This window comes from Staurois parvus, unplaced genomic scaffold, assembly GCF_062004578.1.
Source record: "Staurois parvus isolate SC_StPar_1 unplaced genomic scaffold, SC_StPar_1.0 ptg000415l, whole genome shotgun sequence".
NCBI classification, from domain to species: domain Eukaryota; kingdom Metazoa; phylum Chordata; class Amphibia; order Anura; family Ranidae; genus Staurois; species Staurois parvus.
The window spans coordinates 4836848-4849351 of record NW_028318211.1 but is presented as its reverse complement, the minus strand read 5'-3'; the positions used below and the strand labels follow the sequence as shown (position 1 = coordinate 4849351).

At 38.6% G+C, this 12504-nt stretch overlaps 1 protein-coding gene across 4 annotated transcripts in view; it reads right to left on the bottom strand.

The window, feature by feature from the left end:
* The window catches only part of ADCY4 (adenylate cyclase 4), a 133939-nt gene that overhangs the window by 10865 nt on the left and 110570 nt on the right, over positions 1-12504 (bottom strand). For all 4 annotated transcript variants that reach the window (XM_089687059.1, XM_089687060.1, XM_089687057.1 and 1 more), the window contains exons 15-18: positions 5879-5976; positions 4960-5044; positions 2185-2322; positions 1122-1205 (exon numbers count right to left, since the gene is read on the bottom strand). In XM_089687059.1, the coding sequence (XP_089543185.1) occupies positions 1122-1205; positions 2185-2322; positions 4960-5044; positions 5879-5976 (405 nt within the window). The remainder of the gene's footprint in view (positions 1-1121; positions 1206-2184; positions 2323-4959; positions 5045-5878; positions 5977-12504) is intronic.

The window sequence follows — 12504 nt, the reverse complement described above, 5'->3', positions numbered from 1 at the left end:
CTCAGTCATTCAGGAAAAGACTGACTGGCCAAGGTGGAGAGGTGGGTGAATGATGTCATGATTTACACCTTGGCTGACCAGAGGAAGCCCTGTATTCATTGCTTAAAATACAAGCTTTTTGGTGAATGGCTAAGAAGTGTTCAGGATGACTCGGTCTATCTCCAGTAGCAGTAGGTAAATCACTCAAATGCTGCAGAACACAGCACCAAATACTGTCAATAGCTGATGCTACTACCATATAGTAAAGTGCAAACAGCAGACACATAATTTCTTATTTGAAATTAGTCCAAAGGAACTATTTAAAGTCATAGTAAACATGGAATTCTTCATTAAACCACAGGCAAAGTTATAGTTCAGAGATCCAGAACTTGTGATTTAAAGAGATTTAAAGTTACGGGCACTTTTCTAATATATGAATGCAATATTATTTCTTTTGGACACTTGAGCTTTTGTGTCAAGGCAAAGATCTATGCACAAAGTGAATCAATCAGAACCATTGAGGATCAGAAAGCAAAACCAATATAATGTTGCTATAGGTGAGCAAATGACTTCTTTGTGTTGGGAGCATAAATCAAGGGAGCTGCACTGCAAAGTCCAGAATTTTGCTGCACTCCTCAATATCTTTATTGAAATATTAAAATTACATTACATGTATGTCCGAAACACAAAAAGGTCATTTAAATCATGTGATCTTTGCCAATGGGGGAGGACAGCCAATGTGGACACTAATCTGCCCTTTAGCAGTCATCGTATAACAAAAGGTACAAAGCCTTCAAACATGTGCCTAGGTGGATAATTACTTCGCCCATTTAAAGTATCATTCACATGGATGCTCAGCTCCAAGAAGCACTTTTTTTTTACATTTTTATTGCCACTGGCCTGTGTGCAGGCAGTCTATCAATTGGGCTGCACGGATTCACTCACATAGCAAATTGACAGGTTCACGAGGATTGGGGGCATGGACCCAGGCGCATTGACAGCTTAGCGGTAAAAAAAAGTAAACAATTGGCTCTACATTCTGCACAAGGCTGAGCACTCATCCTTTATTTTTCACAGCAAAGCTGCCAATATTGTAGACAAACTAAGAAAACTGAAAATACACCCAGAGAATGTTAACTGACCGGCAGGCTATATACTGTTGAAATGACTGGAGTTACAGATGTATTTAATGAGATTCCTGGACATGCCCCATCAGGTAGAAAAAACTGCAAGTAAAAGAAACAAGAGATTAGCTCTACTGAATGCATCTGAATGCACGACTGAATGATTTAAAAAAAAAAAATGCCTTTCACGTAAAAGCCTCCAATAAACAAAGTGGGTACTAGTTTAAACAGATCTTATTCTTCAAAATAATATAAAACATATTTCTCTAGTGAGAAAATGTTTCTTTTTAGGTTTTCTGCCAATTATCACAGCTTCTTCTCCTGGAGTGTTTTCCGAGACTTGCAAAAAAAAGTAATCTTTTCCCAAATAGTGTTTCCTGCAAGCTTTGAGGGAAAAAAAAAAAAATAAAATATATATATATATATATATATATATATATATATATATATATATATATATATATATATATATATATATATATATATATACACACACACATACACACACACACACACACATATATGCATACACACACACACACATATATGCATACACACACACACATATATGCATACATACACACACATATATGCATACACACACACACATATATGCATACACACACACACATATATGCATACACACACACACATATATGCATACACACACACACATATATGCATACACACACACATATATATGCATACATACACACATATATATGCATACATACACACTTTTTTTTTTTTTTACACACAGTTGAGAAAAGCACAGCTATGCCCCACCAAATTGTTGACATTAAGCCATGTTGGAAAATCCCCCTTGCTGTAAGTGCCATCAAGTGCATCTACTGCATTTAAAAATAAACATTATATACATACATATATATATTTATTTTATTTTTTTTTATATATTATACATACCCATATCTCAATATCTCATACAAAGTATAAAAGTATATATCTCCAATAAGGTTTAAAATGCAGTTGGTGTCATTGGTTGTGTGGTCTGCTTATTAAGGAAAAAATGGTGATGGGGAAAAAAAAAAAAAAAAAATAAGGACAGACAAAAATGCATTACCAGATTGAATACTGCCATAAACAACACCGTAAGAATAGTCAAGATTCCAAAGGGCACTCTAAACCAGGGCTGGCTGGAGACTGCAGAAGAGAGAGAGGGAACCCAGTGCAAGATCTGAGGTCCTTTGAGGATACATTTCTGTTGGAGAAACAGAAGAAGAGTCTTATTAAAGCAAGTTGGCAATGTATAAAGTTCTATGAAGCTGTAAATGTTTGACTTAAGCCTCATATTTTGCTATAAAGATTGAATGAACACAGAAAAAGTCTACTTATCATTTGGGACAAATAAGCTCTCATGTGTACAGTCCTACATAAAACCATTCTAATCATTTTCCAGCTTTGAAAATAAGTTACAGAGATTCTGCTTGCCAGACTAAATTTGCTCACTGAACACATTTCAGTAGTGTGTACCATAAACTGTCTCAGCTAGGAATGTTCAGTCTAGAGGATAGGGTTTGGCAGACAGTACCGAGATGTAGCAGAAAGATTCGGGACAGTAAACAAGAAAGCAAAAACAGAGGATAAAAACACAGGCAGACATAATTATTACTAAATTTGGATTTTAATCTGCGTGAAAGATAAGCAATATATCTACAATACATATCTTCCCCTCTGTCTGGCACTGAAATACAACTTGGCATAAAAAAAAAAGTGTGTAAAAACAAAAAAAGAAAAAAAAAAAAAAAAAAAAAAAAAAGGAGGCTGCTGTTGTGGACCTCCTGAATATGCTAGTTGCTTGGCTATTATGCTGATCAACTGTTTAAAAAACAAAAACCAAAAAAAAACCCCCTCTTTGTTCCCAGACAATAAGGATGCCATCCTTTAAGACCGCTAATCAGCAGTTTTGTCCAATTTACAGCAGTTATAGCAAGCTCTGATGACTTAAGGAAGCTTGGCCTATTTGTAGGAACAACTGAGTTCTGATCTTGGAAATCAAGACTTCGTCTACATTGTTTAAAGCACAAGTGCACATTTAGTACAGTTTTCCTTACAAAGGTTGCCCTTCCCCCAAGGTCTTACAAGTACCTATCCAAATTCTACAGAGATCTTTGCTAAACGGGTACTAGGGGTCTATTTCCAAATAATTTGCTGTGCAAATGTCTCAGCATTTGTACAGCCATCATGAATAATCCTCTTAATGTGTCTAATATGTTTATTTCCTTTGAGCATCAGCTTCATCTAGTGACCAGCAATAGTTTTCTGCAAAGCCACAACTAGGAAAATACCTCATTAATTCCACCAGATGGCGAAGACGATTTTTAGCAAATAAAATAATAGACACAGCACAGAGATTATTTGTGACAGCTGTGCAAATGCTAAGGCATTTGAGTAGCAATTTTTTATTAATAAGTAGACCCCGAATCTTGGTGCAATGTGCTTGGAACCTGTCGAACACATGTGGTGAACCTGCCCTAGAAAATAGTTTTTGGGATAGAATAACTTTAGTCATCCAGGACATAACGGGACAAGAGTTACTTATAGAGCCCTGGAGAGTTTTGTTTCATTGCACTGAAGTATTGGTGACCCTGTATAAGGCTAGGTTCACACCTCTGCAGGTTGCGTTTAAGCCGTTTATGCGTTGCATTTTGCATTTTTTGCACATGCATTTTTGCCGCTTTTTTATTTTTATTTTTAATTGTTCTTGTTGCTAGTCAGATTTAAAATGCAAAACCGATTAAAAAAAAGCCGCAAAAAAGCAATTTATGCTTTTCTGCACTGCGTCCATTGAAGTCTATGTAACAGAAAATGCAACTTTTTGCATTAAAAAAAGTCCTTGACCCTTTCCAAAAATCTCACCGGGTGAAAACACACAGATGTGAACATGTCCCATAGGAAATCATGTTCAATGGACTGTACTGCGTTTCTGCAAAACACTGCAGAAAACGCTTAAGTGTGAGAGGTCTTTCCTGCCCCATCTATTAAACATGGCCAAAGGATTGATCCCCAAGCATTGATGTCCACATAAATTCCCTACTGTGAAGGGATGGCTTCCAAAAGTAAAATTACATGTGCAGTGTAGAAGAACTGATGTATAGGTAAGAAGATACTGTAACCATTTCTCCCATTTAGCTTCAAATTTATCTAAAGTTTAAGAAGTCAGAAAAATGTACCAAACTCAGATGACCGTGAATAAGAAAGAAATATAAGTAGGAACAAGTATACAGGATTAGTGGGTATTTTTCCAAGCTGGTATACTATGAGGGGTTTTTATTACATAGCTAGCAATTAAAACATGGAATAATTGTAGAGCTATAAGTAGGACTCTTTTCTTTTCCGAGGTTGGGGGGGTCCTGTACGTTGATTTGAAGTGAAGCGGTTTAATTAATTGTGATATATTTAATTGTAACTTTTTTGGACATGTTTACCTAAATATTGAAATGGAATAATAATAATAAAAATCGATAATTAAAATAAATGTAAAAAAATAAATAGACCCAAATCACACAGCCTCTGCAAACAAAGTCTCCAGTCCAGTGCTTAGGTTTTTTATGCATGCAAAGGAGAGCCTCCATTTTTTCTCTGAAGAGAGGTTTTCTATTATGCATGCGATGGTGATCTGGACCAATAGATTTTTCTTGAAGCGGTTCTGCAACTCTCAGCAGCCGCAAAGTAAGATTTCTGTGGAACGTGGCCAGGTAAGTAAAGGGATTAGGAGGTCAACTGTTGAAAGTACATCTGTACCAAAAAGCAGTTTTCCTTTAAGCAAGGGGTGCATTGTTAGGTTCACAATTGTGGACTGGAAAAACAAAACAAAAACCAGTTATATACTACTCACCGCCAGATGTCCAGCAAAGCAGGTAAATAGGTAGAGTAGGAAAAGGAAGAAAGAAATGCCATAGGAGATGCCAATAGCGGTGTTCCTACAGACAGGATGCAGACTATTAGGGCATTGCAACAATATGAATGTTGTAAGATACATACTACCTATTTTACTAGAACCTTAATAGTTATATTACTGTTTAGAAGACTGATAATTTATTTGTTTTCATCTGCTTAATATGATTTTTTTTCTGGAGATATTGTGGTCATTACAAGCGCCAACATAGAAACACAATGTAAAGTGAATTACTGGCAATAAATAGATTAAAAAAAGGTTAACCAGTGGTCAGTGAAGACCAGGAAAGATATGCTATGTATGAGGTCTATTTTAGGGCTTTCAGATGTTTTCTAGTTTTATTAAACAAAAAATATTAAAAAAGGTATATTACACTATCTTTATTGGTAAAACATTTTGTTGCCCACTTCATGCTAATCTATGACTGACTGCCATGGGTTACTGAACTTAATTTTGTACTTTGATAAGCTAATCAGAAATTGACTATGGCCAACAAAATGAATTGTTCAAAAGTGCAAAATAATTCTTTTTGGAACTCTACAATATGTGGCAAATTCTGAAATATTCACTACCACTTTAAAAAAAAAATATACAGTTGTCATCTTTTACAATCACACAGAGGCAAATCAGTCTTCTGTAGAATAAATTGTAATTCAGCATTTTTTCTACAAATCAATAACACTTGACAATGTCATACATGGCAGTGGCCGGTCATGCTTTCATGTTGGTATTCATACCCAATCCCATCATAAAACCTGACAACTTTACAGGGTTTGTAGACTTCTCAATTTACTGTAGCTAGATTCAACTCTAGCGTTAAAGGACAGTTGTAGTCATGTGGTATATTTCCATCACTTACTTGGGAGACACCAACATCTGGACAGCAAAGTTGCAGGTAAAGATGAAGAAGCAGCAGGCTGTGTAATATTTGAATGATGGTAGGTCAGATAGCCGGTACTGTGTAAAATAACCAAATAAGAAACCTGTTATTTATAGGTTTTCCTTTAAAAATTCAACAATGTTCATATAAAATTGTTGAACATCATAACATCAGTTACACGGTTTTAGCAAATGGGAAACATTTATAAAGATTAGGCAACCTGACAACATCTACTGTGCCTTGATTTTTCAGTACATATTTTTTCAGGTACCATTTTAATAAGTTCTGTATATTTGATGCATCTGAACCCTATTTCATGCATTAAAAAAGCACATACTACAACATATCTATAAATTAGCATGTCATACCATTTATCTATATGGATGATGAATGGTATGGCATCTGCTTGCTGGAAACTACACTAAACAGGCAAGCAGACTTTTTAAAGGAAACCTGCACTAAGGGAAATCTGGAGGCTGCTATCACTGACATCCTTCTGAACATGCAATCTCCCTGTCTGCTTCTAAATTACATGGGAGATTCCCTGACCGATCATGTAGCATATAAAGTCAAAAATCCTAATTTGCATACCAGCTCAATGAAACACACCATTAAAGCTACTTGATCATTATTACAAGCAGGCACTAGGCATTTTCAGATGGAGATCAGCAACGGCATATACATTTTTCTCAGTACAGGTTACCTTTTAACTTAATCTATCACCAGCAGCAATACCCATAAGACAAAATAATGTATGCACCCCACCCTAATTACTGCAGGCAGCTACCAAGGAAGCAGTGGAGGAGCTAAGAGCTGGGGTCTCTGGAGAGACGAAAGTAAAGATGAAGAGTATTCACACAAGGCATAGTTATTAATAAAATGCCTACATACTTTTCAGCACAGCTTTCCTTTAAAAATGCAGCACAGGAAAAGGCATGGGTTAGAAGTATATACTATAAAGGAAAAAAAAGAAAGAAAGGAAGGAAGAAAGGGAAGGAAAGGAAGGAAGAAAGAAAGAAAAGAAGAAGGAAAGAAAGAAAAGAAGAAGGAAAGAAAGAAAGAAAAGACGGAAAGAAAAAAAAGAAGACGGAAAGAAAAAAAAAAGAAGAAGAAGGAAAGGAAGGAAATAAAGGAAAGAAAGGAAAGGAAGGAAGGAAAGGAAGGAAGGAAGGAAAGGAAGGAAGAAGGAAGGAAGAAAGGAAGGAGGAAGAAAGAAGGAGAAGGTCCAGAAGTTCTTATACACTTAAAGTTTAAAGTGTATGGAGAAAAAAAAAAAAAGAGAAGTATACGTAAAGGCTTAACTCTTTTTCTATTTTTGATGGAGTAGGAAAAGTAATAAAACACCTTTTAGGGTTTTTTGGAAGCTGTGCACGTGAAATAACCTTTAGTTCCTATCCTGTGGACACACCAGACAGTAAGAGGAAATTTCTCTAAAGTAAGGGAAATCCCCTCTTGGACCGAAACATATGTACCCAATGGAAGATTTACCCTGTATTTCTGTTCCAGTGACATTCACGCTTTGGCTTTACATACACTTTAAGGTGCAACCAACCTTGCAATAATGTGAACATGCATGAATGTGGGCCTAAACATACATCTTTTATATAAAATACTTAATTTAACTTTTAATAGATAGCACAAGACTCCCAGAGCACTAAGGATTAGCTAAAGAGCCAGCACAGCAGTAGCTTAACTTGGATGAAGCATTACATTCAGTTTTTACATTGTAGCTTGAGCTACTGAACTCTGTAAACAGCAGGCTTTTATTCACAGGCTGCCAGGAGATGGCAAAAAAAGTTGTGGGCCCTTCCTGCTGGTCAAGAAATCTAGATATAAAATATGAATAAGCAATGATTTATAATTAAATAAAAGGAAAAAGAAAAAATATAACCTGAATTTTTTTTTTAGTCCTAAATTAATAAACTAAATAAAACAACTACACGTTCCCTTTTCCAAAAGCGGAAGCTCCACTTATTTGCTTCCCCCTCCTCTCCTCCACTGCCATATTTGGCACCTTTTGGGGGGGGGGGGGTTTGAGTGGGGACCTGTTTTTGACAGGTACCCGCTCCCACTTCCGGCTCAGTTTGCCGCGGTGAAGTGAGCCCAAAGTTCAGCCCCCTCCTCCCTCCTGCAGTCTCCTGGGAACTTTCACAGCTCCCAGAAGACTGCCGGACCAATTAGGAGGCGCAGCGCAACTCACACATGCGCAGTGGGCACCAGGCTGTGAAACTGCAAGCTGTCACAGCCTGGTGCCCACAGTTGAGATGCAGACGCCGAGGAGGAAAAGGGACGGTGCGGGTGAGAACATCGCTGGACCCTGTGACAGGCAAGTGTGTGTATTAAAAGTCAGAAGTTACAGTTTTTTGTAGCTGCTGACTTTTAATAAATACAAAAATGACTGGAACTCCACTTTAATTTATGGCTAGGATTATGGTTGAGGATTAGGGATTCATTTTAAGTGCTAGGTTAATGTTAGAGGTTGGGATGAGGTTAAGCATTAACTGGGAGGTTAGTTTGTTATTTACATTGTTATTTTTAGTAGTGGGTTAGCTTTTCATGCTTAAGCCTTTGGTTAAGGCAGTGTTTCTCAACTCCAGTCCTCATGGACCCCCAACAGGTCATGTTTTCAGGATTTCCCTCAGATGAAACAGCTGTGGTAATTACTAAGGCAGTGAAACTGATCAAATCACCTGTGTAAAATAATGGAAATCCTGAAAACATGACCTGTTGGGGGTCCATGAGGACTGGAGTTGAGAAACACTGGGTTAAGGCAACATTTGAGTATTAGGGAGAAGAGTAAAGCCTAGTACACACAATGTGAAAATCAGACGAAAAATACCGCTTTTGGAGCGACCGTTCTGATCGTTCGTACATACAGTGGGGCAAAAAAGTATTTAGTCAGCCAACAATTGTGCAAGTTCTCCCACTTAAAAAGATGAGAGAGGCCTGTAATTGGCATCATAGGTAGACCTCAACTATGAGACACAAAATGAGAAAACAAATCCAGACAATCACATTGGCTGATTTGGAAAGAATTTATTTGCAAATTATGGTGGAAAATAAGTATTTGGTCAATATCAAAAGTTCATGTCAATACTTTGTTATATATCCTTTGTTGGCAATGACAGAGGTCAAACATTTCCTGTAAGTCTTCACAAGGTTGGCACACACTGTTGCTGGTATGTTGGCCCATTCCTCCATGCAGATCTCCTCTAGAGCAGTGATGTTTTGGGGCTGTCGCTGGGCAACACAGACTTTCAACTCCCTCCAAAGGTTTTCTATGGGGTTGAGATCTGGAGACTGGCTAGGCCACTCCAGGACCTTGAAATGCTTCTTACAAAGCCACTCCTTCATTGCCCGGGCGGTATGTTTGGAATCATTGTCATGTTGGAAGACCCAGCCACGTTTCATCTTCAATGCCCTTGCGGATGGAAGGAGGTTTGCACTCAAAATCTCACGATACATGGCCCCATTCATTCTGTCCTGTACACGGATCAGTCGTCCTGGTCCCTTTGCGGATAAACAGCCCCGAAGCATGATGTTGCCACCCCCATGTTGCACAGTAGGTATGGTGTTCTTTGGATGCAACTCAGCATTCCCTCTCCTCCAAACATGACAAGTTGTGTTTCTACCAAACAGTTCTATTTTGGTTTCATCTGACATTCTCACAATCCTCTTCTGGATCATCCAAATGCTCTCTAGCAAACTTCAGATAGGCCCGGACATGTACTGGCTTAAGCAGGGGGACACGTCTGGCACTGCAGGATCTGAGTCCCTGGCGGCGTAGTGTGTTACTGATGGTAGCCTTTGTTACGTTGGTCCCAGCTCTCTGCAGGTCATTCACTAGGTCCCCCCGTGTGGTCCTGGGATTTTTGCTCACCGTTCTTGTGATCATTTTGACCCCACGGGGCGAGATCTTGCGTGAAGCCCCAGATCGAGGGAGATTATCAGTGGTCTTGTATGTCTTCCATTTTCTAATTATTGCTCCCACAGTTGATTTGTTCACACCAATCTGCTTGCCTATTGCAGATTCAGTCTTCCCAGCCTGGTGCAGGTCTACAATTTTGTTTCTGGTGTCCTTCGACAGCTCTTAGATTTTCACCATAGTGGAGTTTGGAGTGTGACTGTTTGAGGTTGTGAACAGTTGTCTTTTATACTGATAACAAGTTCAAACAGGTGCCATTGATACAGGTAATGAGTGCAGGACAGAGGAGCCTCTTAAAGAAGGTACAGGTCTGGGAGAGCCAGAAATCTTGCTTGTTTGCAAATTATGGTGGAAAAAAAGTATTTGGTCACCTACAAATAAATTCTTTCCAAATCAGCCAATGTGATTGTCTGGATTTTTTTTCTCATTTTGTCTCTCATAGTTGAGGTCTACCTCAATGCCAATTACAGACCTCTCTCATCTTTTTAAGTGGGAGAACTTGCACAATTGGTGGCTGACTAAATACTTTTTTGCCCCACTGTAGGTTTTGATAGCCGATCACGATCATGTGAAAATATCCAAAAGGGACAAACAAGAAAATTTTTCTTGTACAATAAACATAACAAATATGAGTTTGTTTAATCAGCACATTATTCATCCATTAAAAAAAAAAAAAAGAAGAAGAAGAGTATGATCATTTGTCTGATATTCTCACTGTGTGTAGGCTTAAGTTTGTTTTGTTTGTGTAAATGTTAAAAATTAATATTGCGGTGAGGGACAGGGTTAAACGAGAGGCTGAGGATAAGTATTATAAATAGGTTACAGGTTGAGTGCTTACAATTTAATTTATATTTTGCTTATCGTGCCAAAGTCCCAATAAGAATTTTACTGCTGTGGGTAATGATGCCAGAAATCTAGTGTACCATACCCGATGGCCCAGCTGCATTCACTGGCAAATACAGAGGAAAATATTGGTCTGTAAAAACAGGAGGAAATGAAAAGCATCTGTGTTGCCCATAGGTATTTAAATTCTGTTTCTGCTCATTAGAAAAATGACAGATGAATCTTGGGGCAACAATACCATATCCTCTCCTTTATACCACTGTCCTATGCCAGTGCTGAGGGGGTTGGAGTGTTCTTAACCTGGGCATACACATTAAGGACTTATCTAACACATTCTTCTAACCTCATTACAGTGCAAATGGATAAATCTCTTCCTGCATGTACTGTATTTTGACAGCTGGCCCCATTAGCTGTCAAAATGCCCAAAGAGTGTCTGCATATGACTGGATGAAGAAACTGTGCAGTCAACGATTTTCTGCCTCAGCCCCTTTGATTTTTTTTTTAAAACAGAGGATGTCGGGAGAGAGGCGGCTGACATGGCCACTCACTTAGGAAAATCTTCTCCAGTTCACCAGGAACTGGGAGAAATTCACTCTTTGATCAGTTTAATTGCCTAAAGATTTTTTTTCTGTTCCTAATTGACAACTAAAAAAAATAAAAAAATTTAAAAAATCTACACCGATGCATCATTTTAGTTTTACAAAAAATACACTTAAATAAATATTTGCCATTCTAAGTAACATGTGTTTAAAGAGGATCTACAGTCATTTTTTTTTTAAACCTTAAGCCCCGGTTCACATATATGCGGCTGTGCGGGCCATGTTTTATGCGGGCACGAGAGCCCATTCATTTGAATGGACTCCCGTGCCCCGTGACACGCAAGGAAGAAGTCTCTGCACTTCTTCCGAAAACACAGCCCACACGGGAACCTCAGTTCCCAGTACTTTTGCATTCTCCAGTGTGGGCAACGTGCCATAAAAACTAATGGCACCCGCCTACGGGTCCGCATTTCTCTGTACGGATTTTTTCGTGCGGATCCACAGCGGCACCACCCACACAGATGTGAACCTAGCCTAAAAGTCGGTGCTAGAAATTCTGAAGGACCCCTCTGCACACTGGTATATACATTTTCCAGCAAAAAAAAAAAAATACAAAAATAGGGATATTTAGTTCCCAAATATTGAAATACATGCTTAAGCGGCCAACTGCATCAAAGTAAACCCTCTATGGCCAGTCCTACTCTGCTCTGCCTACGCAAATGCTACTGTGGACACGATTAAAAGGTGGCAGCTACAAATACTGTAAGCGCTGACTTAACAGAGTTTCCAGAGATCCAGCACTGTTTTCATCCGCGCAAGTTCTCTTGCCGGTCTTTCGGTCCCCGATGCTTCCATCTTGACTTTGGAAGACAGCTGTGACTTCCTGCGGTTTCACACCTGGCTCCCCACTGAACATGCGCTATGCACTGCACTTTCAGAATGATTCCGCATTTCCCTTGTCCCAGGTGGTGGAGGGGGGTAGTGGATTGAGAACTTCCTGTATTTTTGCCTAGGCAAGAAAAGCAGACGTCTAGTCTAGAGCGGGTACCTGTTACTGAAAGGTACCTGCCCCTCCCCCCTGAAAAAACAAAGTTAAGTGAAGTTCCATTTGAATTCAGTAATAGAGTTTTAAGTGTAATAGAGGGGAAATCTTCCAAAGGGGGCACTATTTCCGATGACCTGGAGATCCCCAAAGAATACCCTTAAGTTGCAGGGTTTTTCTCCCACTTCCTGTTTGGCTATCTGACAGGAAGTGAAGAGAAATCTTCACAATGTTACACAGACAAAAAAAAATTGAC